The 17,522-nt window shown below is 43.7% G+C and overlaps 1 protein-coding gene across 7 annotated transcripts in view; it reads left to right on the top strand.

Annotated features, from left to right (window-relative positions):
- The window catches only part of slit2 (slit homolog 2 (Drosophila)), a 91,815-nt gene that overhangs the window by 68,589 nt on the left and 5,704 nt on the right, over positions 1 to 17,522 (top strand). For 2 of the 7 annotated variants that reach the window (XM_086119867.1, XM_086119874.1), the window contains exons 12-33: positions 787 to 858; positions 1,055 to 1,198; positions 2,176 to 2,339; positions 4,451 to 4,468; positions 5,825 to 5,975; positions 6,114 to 6,188; positions 6,387 to 6,530; positions 7,540 to 7,683; positions 7,759 to 7,925; positions 8,393 to 8,525; positions 9,170 to 9,238; positions 9,541 to 9,612; positions 9,970 to 10,041; positions 10,114 to 10,185; positions 11,001 to 11,164; positions 12,246 to 12,278; positions 12,584 to 12,708; positions 12,812 to 12,909; positions 14,046 to 14,185; positions 15,279 to 15,302; positions 16,259 to 16,352; positions 16,562 to 16,699. In XM_086119867.1, coding sequence (XP_085975993.1) covers positions 787 to 858; positions 1,055 to 1,198; positions 2,176 to 2,339; positions 4,451 to 4,468; positions 5,825 to 5,975; positions 6,114 to 6,188; positions 6,387 to 6,530; positions 7,540 to 7,683; positions 7,759 to 7,925; positions 8,393 to 8,525; positions 9,170 to 9,238; positions 9,541 to 9,612; positions 9,970 to 10,041; positions 10,114 to 10,185; positions 11,001 to 11,164; positions 12,246 to 12,278; positions 12,584 to 12,708; positions 12,812 to 12,909; positions 14,046 to 14,185; positions 15,279 to 15,302; positions 16,259 to 16,352; positions 16,562 to 16,699 — 2,313 coding nt within the window. The remainder of the gene's footprint in view (positions 1 to 786; positions 859 to 1,054; positions 1,199 to 2,175; positions 2,340 to 4,450; positions 4,469 to 5,824; positions 5,976 to 6,113; positions 6,189 to 6,386; positions 6,531 to 7,539; positions 7,684 to 7,758; positions 7,926 to 8,392; positions 8,526 to 9,169; positions 9,239 to 9,540; positions 9,613 to 9,969; positions 10,042 to 10,113; positions 10,186 to 11,000; positions 11,165 to 12,245; positions 12,279 to 12,583; positions 12,709 to 12,811; positions 12,910 to 14,045; positions 14,186 to 15,278; positions 15,303 to 16,258; positions 16,353 to 16,561; positions 16,700 to 17,522) is intronic. The other 5 variants (XM_086119868.1, XM_086119871.1, XM_086119869.1 and 2 more) reach the window with 5 other exon arrangements.

Below are 17,522 nucleotides of genomic sequence, written 5' to 3'. Positions count from 1 at the left end.
AAGAACTAAGCGGAGGCTCAAAGGGGATCAAGATTTTTCCGTTGCTGGTCCCTCTCTTTGGAACGACCTCCCACTGAACGTTTGTCAAGCCCCCTGGCTACCCATTTTTAAAACTTGTCTTAAAACTCCTTTGTATTCTTTGGCTTTTGACCCAGCATGAGACTTGACTTTTAGTTTGACTGTGTTTGTGCTTTCTACTGTCTTTGTTATTAATTTATGGTTTTATTATTTGTTGTGGCGGCCCGGTAGTCCAGTGGTTAGCACGTCGACTTCACAGTGCAGAGGTACTGGGTTCGATTCCAGCTCCGGCCTCCCTGTGTGGAGTTTGCATGTTCTCCCCGGGCCTGCGTGGGTTTTCTCCGGGTACTCCGGTTTCCTCCCACATTCCAAAAACATGCGTGGCAGGCTGATTGAACGCTCTAAATTGTCCCTAGGTGTGAATGTGAGCGTGGATGGTTGTTCGTCTCTGTGTGCCCTGCGATTGGCTGGCAACCGATTCAGGGTGTCCCCCGCCTACTGCCCGAAGACAGCTGGGATAGGCTCCAGCACCCCCCGCGACCCTAGTGAGGATCAAGCGGTTCGGAAAATGGATGGATGGATTATTTGTTGTTGGTTGGCATTATTTTTGTTCCATGGACAGCACTTTGAATACAGTGGTGGTTGTTTTAAAATGTTGTATAGATACGGTTGAGTTGAGTTTTTTTGTATCCATTGTAGATATAATATACATCACCTTATTAAAAATCTGAATAATAATCTTTTTTTTCATGTGTTTGTTCTCCATAGCGTTCTGTACGGCAATAAAATAACAGAGATCTCCAAAGGGCTGTTTGAAGGGCTGTTTTCGCTGCAGCTTTTGTGAGTAGTCGCACATTCCCGCGTTTTTATTGGCATGCACTTTACAACCGAAGTTCAGCTGAAAGTGGTCGTTGCGATGAATGAAATTGTCGCAGCTGACCTAATAACACAGAAAACATTCATTGGCGAATCATAACGGAAAAGGCCATCGTTGTCACGATTCACCAAATTTCAATGCACCTTTCCTATCTTTCAGGTTACTGAATGCGAATAAGATAGCGTGTCTACGTGTGGATGCCTTTCAGGACCTCCACAATCTCAACCTTCTGTCACTATATGACAACAAGCTCCAGACCATCGCCAAGGGAACCTTTGCATCACTGAGGGCCATACAGACGCTGTATGTCAACAAACTCTTACCATTGAGCGAAACAAACTGAACACAAGGCACTCGTAATTATCTCAAGTAGATGTGTAGGAATGTTTGGTTATACAATACAATACAACTTTATTTTTATTTCAGACCAGACTTGTGAGAATCGTCACAAAAGCTGCAACTGGAACAAAGCACTTTACATATACAACTTAAAATCACAATAATGTGACAATAATGTGGAAAGAGTCAATTAAAAACACAAAGTAATGATACCAACTCACATACCCTCGACACCAGAAAACAATAGAATGGTGACAGTCTCACATTGGGTCGAAAGCCACAGAATAAAAATGTGGCCAACTCGTTTGAATAATAAAAATATATTCAAACGAGTTTGAAAAATGGACAGCATTTAAATTAAATGGAGTTTTTATTCTAAGCTGTGGCATTTTATTTGGAAAAAAAATGGTGGGACTATTACAGGCTTTCCGTGATCAGGATTTTGGAACTGAGAAAATAATAACCAATCACCGAGCCAATTAGAAGATGGACCATTCCATATAATCCATTGAAACAAACTTCCTTACTCAATGTGCAGTTGACCCCGCTATTCACCGAAGATTGGCACTGGACCGTCTTTACAGATTTGCATATAATTGGACATGCAAGAAAATATACTCAAACGCCTGCACCAACTAGAGTATTGATACACAATTATTTTCTAAATGAAATCACTACTCTATATTACACAGAAAACAAGTGATCCAAAACAAGTATTAAACAGTATAGTGGCATCATTCAATACTTTGTGCTTACATCATGTAACACAAGTACGTGATATGATTCACAAACCTTTGCAGGCCAACCTTTAACCTTTTGACAGCTTCCATGAATTGTGTATTTATGCTTAAGTGCACTCTGTGTGTGTGTGTGTGTGTGTGTGTGTGTGTGTGTGTGTGTGTGTGTGTGTGTGTGTGTGTGTGTGTGTGCGCGCGCCACAGACATTTAGCTCAAAACCCATTCATCTGTGACTGCCACCTGAAGTGGCTGGCCGACTACTTGCAGGACAATCCCATCGAGACGAGCGGCGCCCGCTGCACCAGCCCTCGGCGGCTGGCCAATAAACGAATTGGACAAATCAAGAGCAAGAAGTTCCGCTGCTCAGGTACGAATGAACACACAACGTGACAGACCTCTGGGGTTCATTGTTCTTCCTCTGACTGAACATTCACCCACGCACACGCGGGCAATCATGATATTCAGACTGACAAGACCCCCCCCCCCCCCCCCCCCCGTCTTGCTCTCATACTGTTTCTTCCTGCTTGGGATTTTCCCTCAGACTTTTTTTCTCTCAATGTACACACACACACACACACACGCACGCACACTTTTTCTGAAATCCAGTCATCATTGTGTTGTTTCCTTCACCTTTACTCTCTCTTTGTTTCCCTGCAATAGCTAGAGAGCAATATTTCATCCCAGGTATTGTACATCAAGCATGTGTGTACGTGTGAGAGCGGAGTGTGTGTCAGCCCCTCACGGAAAAGTCCTGCCTTGGAGTGCCGTGCTTTCACTACCTTTCAAATTCTTGGCGCAACAGTGCACATTTTTCACACAATGGTGTAACTTATGCTACGTCCACATGTATGCAAATTCTGCGTACGTTCCCCACCATTATTATTCCAAAAGAAGCATTCTTTCCATGTGAGCTTGCAATTTCTACCAGTTAACTGCTAATTGACTTATCAGAAGCCTGCAAAAGCAACACTGGCCCTTCTGTTCCTCAATATCATGAGGAATAAGATTGTGTATGTACTTATGTGCGCTTATGCTAAACAATTTTATTCTTTGAACATTTTTCTTGAACAAGTCAGACTTTATTCTCATAATATTAATACTATACAGGTCGGCGACTGTCCACCCCAGGCCATCAATAGGAATCGGCGCTTGTTGGTCATCGCCCACTCCCCATAATGGGTCGATTTCTTTCATTTTTACTTCTGCCCTCATAATCTTTTCTCGTTTTCTCCCTCTAAATGGAGATGTTCAGTTATTTTTAGAAAGTGTGTTTTTCAAAAGTTTAGTTTTTATTGCCCAAGAACAATTTCTGTGTGGAAGAAAAGTCACACTGCATGGAAACATGTGCATTTTTTTTTCAAAATGGCTGTGTTTGTGTGAACTCACGCTTGAAAGCATCCAGAAATGATCACATGCAGTATTAATCACACTTATTGCACCCATTCTAATGACAATCGTGACAATTTCCTTTGCAAACTTTGCATGCCAGACTTTCTGCACACGCACGTGGACCCGTGGAGCAATCACACAAACGTTATTAACCAGCAGCCCACTTCACAGGCACAAATGAAAAGAGGTCACGGCCGTGTATCAGCTTTGTCTCTTTTGTCGGCTGTGTAACATCAAAAGGTCGTACGCTTGCCGTGCACAGAGGGGTGCTGGGAAATATGCAAATCTGACATCAGTTGTAGAGATGCTGCTGGTGGTCATTAACTGCAGCATTCAGCACAGAGAGCACAGTGTGTGTGTGTGTGTGTGTGTGTGTGCGTGTGCGTGCGTGTGTGTGTGTGTGTGTGTGTGTGTGTGTGTGTGTGGTTGGGGGGGGGGCAAGCGTGCGCGTGCGTGTGATGTGAGCGTGTTTTCACTGCAGTCATTACTGTAACTCTGAAGCTCACCCGGGGAACAGAACCAGATAACACACGCAGAGAAACACAGAATATTTTAAAATTGAAAGTTTACTAATCATTCATAACAGATCATTATGAATACAATCCTTACATGCGGCACAATATTTTTACTTCCGTTGTTGTTAGCGGTTTCAATCATTGAAATTACGCATGTTGTGAATCATTTCACGAGGTTAACTTGTTAAAAGCTGAACGTTGTGCAATGCTTGCACGGAAGCGTGTGTGGATTCGATACATCCGCACAATCGAAGGCGATTCTATCCAAGAGTTGGATTTGATTGAAAGGCAGCTGTACATTGAGTGAAAATGTTTATTTTTTTGTGGTTGTAGAGCAAGCAAATCAGGGTGTATTGGATGAAAATGTCATGTTTTGCCAACACACCCGCGCGCGCGTTCAAATGAATTGCCCCAAACAAAAATAATAATGAATGAAAAATAGAAAATCCCTGCCTGTAAAAACAAACTGAGGCCAAACTTTATTTTCTCCGCTTTTTATCAGTCTGCTTCCTGCTTGAGTGAATAAGTAAATTCCCTTCTTCTCTCCTTTGTACTGCCTCTCTCACACACTCAGGAGTACACCATGTCGGCTGTAAGTAACACGCACACACAAAATAGACGCCATTTGGCATCAAAACGCACCTTACTCTGTCCTTTGACCTGACCCCTGTGCCTCCCCGTGTACGTTTATAAACAAGATGACGGGCGGCCCAAACACTCAATGGTTCATCTATTTTTCTGTGTGTGTGTGCGTGCGTGTGTGTGTGTATTCCTAGAAGACTGAGCTTCACTTGGTTTCAATGGCGCTGTAACCCTCTTCCCACTCCTACAATCCCTTCTACTTCCTGTTTCTTGTGCCTGTGAATCCAGACGTCTTTCTGCATTCCAGAGTTTGCTTGTCACGCCTGCTTCCCAGTTCCGACTTCCTCCCCCTCTTCCTCCCTCCCTCCTCCACCTCCCCCCCTCCATCCCTCGCCCCCTCTTTCTTTACTTCTTGAACTCCTTTCCATTGCATTTCTACCGAACTGACTGGCGTCTCCTCCCATCGCTCTCTCTTGACAAGACGATTCTCACAAGTTTGGTCTGAAAACAAATAAGTGGAGATGGTGGTGAGATTGGTCAATGCTGTCATGATGCTTTATCGTCCTAAAACTGAAATGAGAATAAGGAATCGAACCTTAATTTTTGTAAGTGCGCCGATTTTTAATTGACCCTAATTGAATTGAATCTATATAGAGGAATGTTTTTTGCCATGTTATCATACAAATAATTCTATTTATAAACCTCTCTCGTGTTAGCAATACTGTAAAGTGGAACCTATTTGACCATATTTATTTTACGATGGAGGCATGTCACCAGTTGTAATCAAAGCATCTCACTGTTCCAACATCCATCCCCAGGGCTAGTTAAAATTGGCTTTGTGACACAAATTTCTGTGCAGAATTTCTTTTTTTGGGGGGGCTAGCAAACTTTGTGGGAAATGACTCTTCCTGTTCCTCTCCTTTCCCTTCCTCCCCCCCCCCCCGTTCTTGGCTCGCTGCCACTCCCCTCCCCACCCCGTGTTCCAGCGGAGGAGCAGTCAGTCAGCAGGTTGTTCCTTTGTGCTTGATCTAACCATGTGGCTGCCAGGTTCCTAAAAGTGGAACATGGTTCTGTCAAGCACCATGGAACGGCCCTGCCAATCCCTACAGCATGGCCAAGGTGCAAGACACAGCAGTCTGTCTCCCACAACCGCGTGCGCGTGCGTGTGCGTTTGTGTGTGCGTGCGTGCGTGTGTGACACGAGCGTTTTGAATTAAACTTCTGTGTTTGACAGGGTGGAACGAGCTTTGTATGTATGGGAATTTTTGTTGACCTTCGAGGCGATTACCAGTCAATGCTGGGGTTTGACTCTTGCATGCTGGTCTCGCTGGCAGCTCAAGTGACACTCCGCTTTTGATTGTAACCAGGTACGGAGGATTACCGCAGCAAGCTGGGAGGGGACTGCTTCGCCGACCTGGCCTGTCCCGAGAAGTGCCGCTGCGAGGGCACCACCGTGGACTGCTCCAACCAAAAGCTCACCAAAATACCAGACCACATCCCTCAATACACTGCCGAACTGTGAGTCACTTACCAAGTTCATCCATCACCGTGTGGCTTTCCGAAGAGATTGCATCAGCCTTCATCTCTTTCGCCTTCTTCCCTGTGGTTCTCCTCTCAAGCATTTCTGTCTCTGTTTCTCTCTCTCTTTCCCCTCAGGCGTCTGAACAACAATGAATTTACTGTCCTCGAGGCGACAGGGATCTTCAAAAAGTTGCCCCATCTGAGGAAGATGTGAGTCAGGCATGTCGCGAGTCATAGAAGCAATACAGAAGTCACGTTCAGGTCATGAAGAGAAAACAGTCGTCTTTGCAGGGGCTTACTTCCTCATCTTTCTTGAATGTTAGCTGAATTCCCCCTGTTTGCGCCCTCAAATGTCTCACATGACTTTCATGTTTTCTTTGCTCTTCCTTTCTGCTCCTCCTACACAAGTAACCTGAGTAATAACCGCATCACTGACATCGAGGAGGGCACTTTCGAAGGAGCTTCAGGGGTCAATGAGCTCATTTTGACCTCCAATAGATTGGAAAATGTACATCACCGCATGCTGAAAGGACTCGGTGGCCTGCGCACACTGTGGGTATACACGCGCGCGCACACACACAAGCACACGCGCACACACATTGTTGCATTTGCAAATTCACCATCTGGCTAGAAGGTTTCAATACAACTCTTAATCAATTCGTCAATTAAAAAAAGGATGGAGCCCTAGTTCCAAATTGAACCTGAATTCTTCATCCTCCAAACATCAAAGTAATTTGATGTTTGACGACTAGAAGAGTCGATGCGACATTTTATTAATTTTATTTTCTACTAAAGATATACCCCAAAAACATTTTGGACAAATCTATACTTCCTCTTTTTTGGGAACATTTGGGAGGAAAGCCCTTTTCTGTTCCCAGTGTGCATAGTAAGGTCCAAGAAGTCTGGTTTGGATGAGTTTGAGGAAGCCCTGACCACTACACCATCAAATACACTTCTCCTGAAAAGTATATTCGGCTTTCGGCTGAAGTATATTTGGCTTTATTGAAACATTAAACAGTTGGACATGCGGATTCAAAAGTTCACAGGTCTAATTAAGTTCTAAAACAAATATGGCACACTTTTTGCCCCGAATGATCGACATCAGTGATTCTCAAATTGCAGTCGTACACTAACCGGCGGCCGCCCTTACATCATCCGCAAGCGGAGAGCTTCTTGCAGTAGCTTATAAACGCGCTTCGTTCGCATCGATCTCCTACATGAACTCCAGAGAGTCCATTTATTCTTGCACCATGAAGACCGCACACCTCCTATGCGGAATTTAGAGGCAAGGATCGGAGCCGGTTTCATTAGCTGTGAAGCAAGTTTGCTGTGGTCACTCCCACAATGGTGCAAATGGCCGTTTGTAACTATACAAATATGCCAAAAGATGTGTCGATACTGTGTAACAAATCCAGTCAGAATATTTGATTGTACAAATGTTTAAACAGCCATTTTAAACAAGTGTGTGTTTGTGTGTTTGTGTGTGTGTGTGTGTGTGTGTGTGTGTGTGTGTGTGTGTGTGTGTGTGTGTGTGTGTGTGTGTGTGTGTGTGTGTGTGTAGCATGCTGCGAAGTAATCGCATCAGCTGCGTGAGCAACAGTAGCTTTGTGGGTTTGAGCTCTGTGCGTCTGCTGTCGCTCTACGACAACCAGATCACCTCGATGAACCCCGGCGCCTTTGACACACTGCACTCTCTCTCTACTCTGTGAGTACAAACAGTAAATGTCAAATACATGAACGAATCAAATAAACGCTTGACTGGCCACCTTCGAATCTCTAGCAACCTCCTGGCCAATCCGTTCAACTGTAACTGTCATCTGGCCTGGCTTGGCGATTGGCTGAGGAGGAAACGCATCGTCACGGGCAACCCTCGCTGCCAGAGTCCTTACTTCCTGAAAGAAATCCCCATTCAGGATGTCGCTGTTCAAGACTTTGCTTGTGAAGACGGTAGGATGGAGCGAGAATTGAGCTGCATCTCTGGCCGATATACTTGATTAGCTTTTTTCTGTTTTCCTCTACAGTGGTAGCCAGAGTTGGGAAGATTCATTTGTCAGTGTAATTAGTTACAGTTACCCTGTTAAAAATGTCATAGTGGTGTCACTAATTCACGTACTTTTGCAAAGCAATTTAACTCATATTTTTTTATTACTTTTTGATTATTGTTGTTTTATTATTTGGTATAATTGTTAAAGATTTTCCCATTTTAAGACATGATGGTGCTCATGCTATTTGTCGTGGATACGTCTCTCTTAGCATACATTGCAAATCAGAGAGATACAGTAGGTATAAAAAAGTAACGTAAATAGTTGCCGCAGTAAGTGTTTTGTGTGTGTGTGTGTGTGTGTGTGTGTGTAAGACTCGTGTTCAAATAAAGCCCCTGTCCTTCCTCTGGTCTCCCTGACTGTCTCCATCAGGTAATGATGACAACAGCTGCTCTCCGGTGCTGAGGTGCCCGGCGGAGTGCTCGTGCCTGGACACGGTGGTGCGCTGCAGCAACAAAGGTCTCACCACTCTGCCCAAAGGCCTGCCTAAAGAAACCACCGAGCTGTGAGTGACTTCATTGATTGTACAGTGTATTGCAGGCTTTGCGACAGGCCCATTTATCATCGGTCAGCCTGTTAACATTTCATGAGATTCAGTTTGGATGTCGCTCTACTTTTTTCATGATGTCCAAAATGCCACATAATGATAATTTCATGTCTTTAATTAAGATAACATACTTGCAAACTCCACAAAGGAAGGCTGAAGCTGGAATGTGAACCCCAAAACTTTGAAGTGCATGTCAGACGTGATAACACACATCCTGCCTCGCCTAAATTATCAGCGCAATTAGGCAAAAACCGTGAGGCATTTCATCATGCCATTTCTCATTATTAACATAAGTGATTCATATTATGGTTTGATAAGAGAAGGGCACTATTTCAGCTTGATGCATGTGTGTGTGAAATCAAGCTGAGGAGACAGTTACTGAACTCTAATAGGATGCCGGTGGGAATATTAAACTCTGGTGTTTATTATGGCTCGTGCTGAAATGACTGCACACTCTGCTGGAGAAGAGGAATTTACCACATGATTAAATAACGTTTTTCTTCCTGCTCATTTGCGGTCTCTCTCTCTCTCTCTCTCTTTCTTTCTCTCTCTCTCTCTCTCCCTCTCTCTCTCTTTCTCTTTTATCTCTGTCCGCCTGTCAGGTATCTGGACGGGAACCACTTCACTCAGGTTCCTGTGGAGCTCTCCGATTACAAACACTTGACACTCATGTAAGTGTCAGTGCTCGCATTCCGCATTTACATGGAGGCCAAAACTAACCCAATGGTATTTTGCGATCTGTGCTGTATCACTTGGAATGCATGCACAACTGAGTGAAGAATAGAATTATATTCCGCAAAAGGATTGTGCATTTGCTGAGGCATGTGTTGACAGAACGATGTGGGTGAATGTGTGTGTGTGTGTGTGTGTGTGTGCGTGCGTGCGTGCGTGCATTTGAATGTGTGTGTGTGTGTGTGTGTGTGTGTGTGTGTGTGGGTGTGCGCGCGCGCACTTGTTATTGTTTCCTTTTCAGTGATTTGAGTAACAACCAGATCAGCACGTTGTCCAACCACAGCCTCAGTAACATGTCCGAGCTGCTTACCCTGTGAGTCTGGCTTTACATCAACCCCTTTGTTGTTGTGTGTGTGTGTGTGTGTGTGTGTGTGTAGTTTACAACTTCATACGTCTTCAGCTAAAACCCCTTCTAATCGAGTGATTATAAAACAACAATTAAGATTCATGACAACTGATAAGAACCACGTCAACCAAAAAGGCCCGCATGTTTGTGTGTGTGCGTTTGTGAGTCATCAATATCTGCTTCTGTCCAGATCAAAGTGGACAAGAGTGCGACTAAAAGCATAATACCTCTTGCTGGAAATAACGCCCCCCCCCAAAAAAATCGTATCTTGTCTCGAGTCTGTGCTCATCTCTCCGTGCCAACATGTTTTATTTGTGTCGGAAGAATCCTGAGCTATAACCGTCTGCGGTGCATACCAGTGAGGGCCTTCGACGGACTCAAGTCTCTGCGCTTGCTGTGGGTATCATCAAAGTTGAGCTGTAGTACAACAACGGAGCCAGACCTTTCTCACGAAACTCTTTTTCTCAGATCCCTCCATGGAAACGATATATCGCTCATACCAGAAGGAGCCTTCAAAGACCTGTCATCACTTTCACACTTGTGAGCAACACACACACACACACACACGATTGCAGTTGTAGTCTGCAGTGGATGAGTATAAAACGGTATAGAGCTGTTTCTATCGCACCACTAACGTAGGCATGGCTGCCCGCCATCATCGTATCATAGCATTTGATCAACCACAATGAAAAGAATAGTAAAACTGTGATGGGGAAAAAACGTGAGGAAAAAATACACGCAAGGAAATAGAAATAATATCGCAAAAATAAAAATGAGTGAATCTCGACAGAAGTGTACACACAATCCTGAGACCTGCAGTCTGCCTTTTGTGACCTGCCAGTGGAGTATGTACTGAATTAAAAAATATTTGATGAAATGACTAATTTTTCAGTATTTCAACGATAAGTTAATGCTGGGTCCACAATTTTAATAACATAGACGTCAAAAGAATATGCAGGGGTAGCTTCTAAAGGGGCTGCCCAGTGTGTTATGTCTTTTCCTGCAATTAAACTTGCGACCTTTCACCTCATTGTAATCAAGAATGAGAATTGGCAACATCCACAACAAAAGAGAGTTTCTCATTATGCAAAGAGCAACTTGATGAGCACATCGCAGCCACTTTTCATCCATTTTGATTTATAACCTTGTTATAGTCCTAACTTGTACATTCCGAATACTTGTCATACTCCCGAGACATCCTCGCTGTTCCTCAAAATAACGCTATGAAATCATTTTCACTATTAGCACTTGTCATTTATTTCCGTGTGATACAACACGGGATGTAAGACGCTAAAACGTGAACCCCAAATCAAACGAAAACATGACCCGGCTGAGAGTGTGCGTTTCCGTGACAGGGCTCTGGGCGCAAACCCTCTGCACTGTGACTGCCACATGCAGTGGTTGTCCGACTGGGTGAAGAGCGGCTACAAGGAGCCCGGCATTGCCCGCTGTGCAGGGCCCGGCGACATGACCGACAAACTGCTGCTCACCACGCCATCCAAGAAATTCACCTGCACAGGTACGCGGAATGTGTGCTGCTTACTCTACTTTCAGCAGCTCGTGTAAGGAGAACCTGTGGAACCTATGAGGTAGAACACAATCGATTCTGGGATGGACCCTCTGGATTATTTGGGATTTTGAAACCTTTTTGGGGGGGGGGGGGTTATAAGAAATAGGAATAGTCTACTCCGTAGACCACCTCTCGCCATAATGAAAAGGCTAGAGGCAATTTTGTAAGAAACATTTTCAACTTCTTAATGGTCATACAAGTGCAAAAATAAGTTAAAGCGTATTGTAAAGAGCAAAAACAAAAAAGCGATCACGCACTATCTAAGCATTTGGAGAAATTTCACCACAGGTGCGCATCACCGTTTCACTTTTATTTCTTTACAGTCACACAAGTGTAAAGAGGAGTTGACCCCCGTTAATAGTAAACCATGAAAGCATTAAAGCACCCTGCCGAAGGTTATTGACAGTATGGAGACTAAAGTGAGGGTGATACTGCTTATTAAATGTGAAGCCTCTTCACATAACATTCTGTATTTTTCTTCTCACTTCTTTCTTCTCTTAAAAAGCCTTTGTTGACCTTGGTCCATCCTTTGTGGTAGTGTAGCAAAGAAGCCACAAAAATCCACACAGGACTGAGGTCAATACACTTAGGTCTTACCATATTCTGGCGATTGGAATTTGGAAGTTTTGTGCGACTGTAGTGGCATATTTTTCTTGGAAATGCTGGTTAAATTCTGTATAGTACAACCTCGGGGCCATTCTGCTTTATAGGTTCCACTGAACTCGTCCGTAATGTTCAGACTATTTTTGCAATGAGTGCAAAAGAGGACTCCAAGAGGAGACCACAAGTCGCCGAATTTTGTCTGGAAAACACATTTGAAAGGCTTTCATTTTGATTCAGAGTTTTTGTTATTTGGTCGGGTGTTGTCTGAAGTTGCTGAACGTGAGCTTCCAATGAGCATGAAAATTTTAAGGCACAAATTTGTTTATGAGCGTAGTTTCGGTTGACTACAACTGAATGTGAACACTAACCTTTTTCTGATCACATGACTGAATCCTATTTTTAACCTAATCTAACTGACGCACTGTAGAAGTCCCGGGGCCTTGTGGTTTTCTGGTGCCAGGTAAAGTAGCCCATCACATCTTCCTCCTCAGTCACGCCTTCCCCACTTCCTTGAAATTGGCCCGGCCTGGTTTTCCCTTGTCTCATCCACCCAGACTCCTTTGCCCTTTGGACCCCTGTGTTTGGCCCTGTATTGTGTATTGTTCTGACAGCCTCACCCAGTGCAAGCCAATGTTCGTGCGTGAGTGTGGGTGTGTACGTGTGTTTGTGTGTGCGTGACCGAGTGGTCTGACTTGCCATTCTCGTCTGAGCTGCTGTGTATGCAAACTGATGGTCGATGTGGTGTGATGTGTTTGCACCAAACAGGTCCAGTTGATATCAGCATCCAGGCTAAATGTGAGCCGTGCCTGTCCAGCCCGTGCAAGAACGACGGCACGTGCTTCAATGACCCGGTGCACTACTACCGCTGCACCTGTCCCTATGGATTTAAGGTACACCCCGAATATCTCATGAATATCCCAACAGATTAATGTCTTTGTGAATATTGTGAGGATTTTTCATGATGAAAGACTGCTTTGGGATTTATTTATAAAGGGCCAGAACTGTGAGGAGCCCATCCATGCCTGCATCAGTAATCCCTGTCAGAGTGGAGGAACTTGTCATCTAAAGGAAGGCGAAGGGAGTAGTTTCTGGTGAGATGCTTATTTCAAAATGCAGATTTTGGTCATTATTAATGCAGGATTCTTTTTTTTAAAGGCTTTTAATGAATAGGTTATTTCTTTAACCTCGGTGTCCCAAAATTTGGGTCGGATGCAAATAAATAAATAAATAGAAATCTGAATAATTTCAACTCTCATGAGGTGATTTGCTTTCAATGTGGATTTTTGTCAGAATTTAATAGTAATAATATATATATATATATATATATATATATATATATATATATATATATATTTTTTTTTTAATTGTCACATCATTCGACATTAAATCAGTTTTAAAACAACCAGAAACACATAGTCAATAAAACCCCAAAAACTGACGGTACTGGAAGCATTTATTTCAGAAGAAGAGGTTTTGGGGGGTTTTTCTGACGTCACGTCTACTCTTCACTAATTGGTTCATTTTGCTTTTTGTTTGCTTGTGTTCGTCCCACTTCCAGAATGCGCTTGTTTTGATCGTGACCAGACTCGGTCGCTAATATGGTAATTTACAGGAATTAAAACACAAGCTACTTTTTTTAAGCATTGTTTCTTTCAACAGTATGTATGGCCGCTCACAGGAAGAAATTCACTTTCTCCTGATTTTCTCTCAGCTTCTCATCATGGGGACTATGATTAGCAGTCGGAATGCTAAGTATCATTTCCAACTGCCTACATGGGCAATAAAACCACATGGAGCGCACATATGTATCACACCCTCTCCCTCGCCTTCTCCCTCTTGACTTTTTCTCACAAAATATTTTCATATGTTGTTTCATTTTGTTATCATAAATTTTCCCATTTGGCATTGGGGAGCTGTGGGTAGTCACAGTGAGAAGCTGAAACAAAATGAGATATTAATCCATCCATGCGGCATGAGAGCTTTTATTAGGCCCATAATATACTTCGCAGACTGTGCCCTTCGTTCGTGTGTGTGTGCGCGCGCGCGTGTGTGTGTGTGTGTGTGTGTGTGTGTGTGTGTGTGTGTGTGTGTGTGTGTGTGTGTGTGTGTGAACAGTACTTACAGATTCAAGGCACGCTCATGTCAACACAGTAATGACTTTCTACTGGGAATATGTAGATGATGCTGACAACGCAGTGTGTGTGTGTGTGTGTGTGTTTTGTCGTAGGTGTGTGTGCCCCGAGGGCTTTGAGGGCGACTCTTGTGAGTTTAACATCGACGACTGTGAGGACAATGACTGTGAGAACAACTCCACATGCGTCGACGGAATCAACAACTACACATGCATGTGCTCACCAGAATACACAGGTAACAACACATGGCTCATGCTGTCTCCATGGTCACATGCACATTGACATCTGTACTCTCTTCCTGTGGTTCCCAACCTTGATTGAGCCAAGGCACATATTTTCCCCCCAAAATTGTTTTTTTTAAATTACGGCTTATCAATGACAAAAAAAGTTATAAAAAGAATGTATGTACTGCACAAAAATGGTTTATGCTTGCCTTCAATTAATAGCTTGAATGATCATCGCAAAACAGTCTAATATCCCTTTAAACTAATCTTTAAGTATTTCAAAATAAATGCAATACAGAAGTGGCATGGTGGTCGACTGGTGAGCACGTTGACCTCACAGCACAGAGGTTCAGGGTTCGATTCCGGCACCGGCCTCCCTGTGTGGAGTTTGCATGTTTTCCCCGTGCTTGCGTGGGTTTTCTCCGGGTGCTCTGGTTTCCTCCCACATTCCAAAAACGTATGTGGCAGGTTAATGGAACACTCCAAATTGTCCCTTGTTGTGATTGTGAGCGCAAATGGTTGTCTATATGTGCCCTGCGATTCGCTGGCAACCAGTTCAGGGTGTCCCCCGCCTACTGCCCAAAGACACCTGGGATAGGCTCCAGTACGCCCCGTGACCCATGTGAGGATAAAGCGGATCGGAAAATAAATGAATGAATAAGTTGAATTACATCGCAAAAGTAAAAAATGCAAATATCTCCAAAACCTGTTGTGCTGGGAAAAAAGTCAAGACATTTGTGAAACTAGCGTCAACGATTTACACACAAGTTTAGGGACACAAAACCATCTCTGATTAAAATCTGCTGTTGAACAGTGTTATTTGCAGTAAATAAACAGTAATTTCCTGAGCAAATAACTGAAATTGGAGAATTTGCTGCCATACCCGATAATCTCTCACAACACACAAATGTGCCACGGCACAGTAGCTGGGAATCACTGCTCAACTCAGTTCTAACACTGCTCTGCTGTGTGTCTGCTTTAGCTTTGTGTTAATCACATGCGACTGCTGCTAACCTTTGTGGCGGTGTTCTCTCTCTGTCTCGCTGTCATTGTCTCTCATCTCGCTCTGCTTTCTGCCATCCGCCGTCTTTTCTGTGGTTGCAGCTGCCACCAATGAGGTGGAGAGAGGTTAGTTGGTTCTTCTCGCTGTCCCTCTCTCCCTCCTCCCTTCCTTCCAATGATTTAACAGCACTAATTGGAAATTTGAAATTCATTCAGGCACGTAATGCTCGTGCACTGTGTTCAAATTGCATGTCCTCAATCTCCAATTTTTTATTAAACTCGCACTTTTGTTTTCATTTTGGCTTGCTTCTGAATGCATATTTTGTACTGTATATTACTGCTATTCAAATGACTAGCCTCAGGTGCGATTCTGACCATGCAATGGAAATGATTACCTCGTTGTAATGTGTTTTTACTGCAGTTCCATTATTTTGAGTTTTCATATATGAACATTTCAGTGATCCCTCACAAAAGAAACAGCCATTCAAAATAACAGCCCACCAAAAGACAGGGAAAAAATGTGCTTTCTATCTATCTATCTATCTATCTATCTATCTATCTATCTATCTATCTATCTATCTATCTATCTATCTATCTATCTATCTATCTATCTATCTATCTATCTATCTATCTACCGGTATCTAGCTAGCTAGCTAGCTAGCTAGATATTTTGTCAAAGTGATGCTTTATAAACTTTAGCATGAAAAGTTCTCAACAGTCATAAGTATCACACATCAGTGCACGTATCACAGACAGCTTCCCAAGTGATTTTATAATTATCCCCACTGTGGACGCTGTGCTGTCACGAGCTGTTTTATTCCCCCGTGATTTCTTTGAATCAATTTAAAGTTTTGAGTTTGAGGATGCACCAGGGAATATCATAAGGGACATGACATTCCCAGAGATGAGATCATTTGTCAGACCTCTGCGTTAACCCTGCGCACAAGAGAGTCGTCCATCAAGGAAAACACACGTGCACACACACACACACACACACACGCGCGCGCGCAGTGCAGACGCATGTAGCTAGTGGCTTGTCAGAGTTGTTCGAGCTGAAAGTATGTCTGTGTGTTTGTTCCCAGGAGAGCTATGTGAAGAGAAACTGGATTTCTGTGCTCCTGAATTGAACCCATGTCAGCACAATTCAAAGTGCATACTGACCCCTCAGGGATACAAGTAAGTAGACAAGACGTCCATGCCCGTGCACGCACACACACAGACACAGCTACAAATAATTGCCGTGGTGAGCAGTGCCGCCTTATTCCTCTCCTACTGTCTTTGAGTAGTATGCAATTCTCAAAAAATAAATCCAGGAAATAGCTGCTGAGTTTAAATGAGAGAAGTTGTAATGTAAGTGGGCAATCTGTCTGTGTGCACGTCCTAAGGTGTGAGTGCAACCCAGGTTACATTGGAGAGCACTGCGAGCTGGACTATAACGACTGTGATGAAAATAAGTGTCAGAATGGCGGTCAGTGCATCGATGCCATCAATGGATACACCTGCGTCTGTCCGGAGGGCTACAGGTGAGGGACACAAATTCTCTTGTGCAGCCATCATCTTGCATATAAATTAGAACAACATCATAATCATATTTTGGGGTAAATTTGCAACTTTAAATGTGTTATTTTAATTTGGGATTCATTGACTAGCTATTGGCGGCCCGGTAGTCCAGTGGTTAGCACGTCGACTTCACAGTGCAGAGGTACCGGGTTCAATTCCAGCTCCGGCCTTCCTGTGTGGAGTTTGCATGTTCTCCCCGTGCTTGCGTGGGTTTTCTCCGGGTCCTCCGATTTCCTCTTACATTCCAAAAACATGCGTGGCAGGCTGATTGAACACACTAAATTGTCCATAAGTGTGAGTGTGAGCGCGCATGGTTGTTCGTCTCTGTGTGCCCTGCGATTGGCTGGCAACCGGTTCAGGGTGTCCCCCGCCTCCTGCCCGAAGACGGCTGGGATAGGCTCCGGCACCCCCCGCGACCCCAGTGAGGATTAAGTGGTTCGGAAAATGGATGGATGGATGACTAGCTATTGATTTGGTGGAAGTTACCAGGTCCTTTTCAAACTGGAGGAGGAGGGCTCCCCCTTGTGTTGATTCAGCAAAAAGCGGCTATACAGTGCCTGACATGATGTCTGTTGGTTGTATGGTGTTGAATCCTAACTCTTAATTTGCAGATGAATTTGCTTGCGTCAAAAAAAAAAAGTAGTAAAGTAGACGCATTGATTCACTTCCTGTTTGAAGTAGAAATTGAAAAGTACAGGCTCTGAAATGTATATAAGGTAGTAAATTAATTCTTGCTGGCATTATACACAATGTTCACTTACTTGGCAAAATGGGGAAAAAATTTAT

Source organism: Hippocampus guttulatus, chromosome 9, assembly GCF_054856545.1.
Source record: "Hippocampus guttulatus isolate MCC_2025c chromosome 9, RoL_Hgut_1.0, whole genome shotgun sequence".
Classification (NCBI taxonomy): domain Eukaryota; kingdom Metazoa; phylum Chordata; class Actinopteri; order Syngnathiformes; family Syngnathidae; genus Hippocampus; species Hippocampus guttulatus.
The sequence above is the reverse complement of the archived record's forward strand: the minus strand, read 5'-3'. Positions and strand labels throughout refer to the sequence as shown.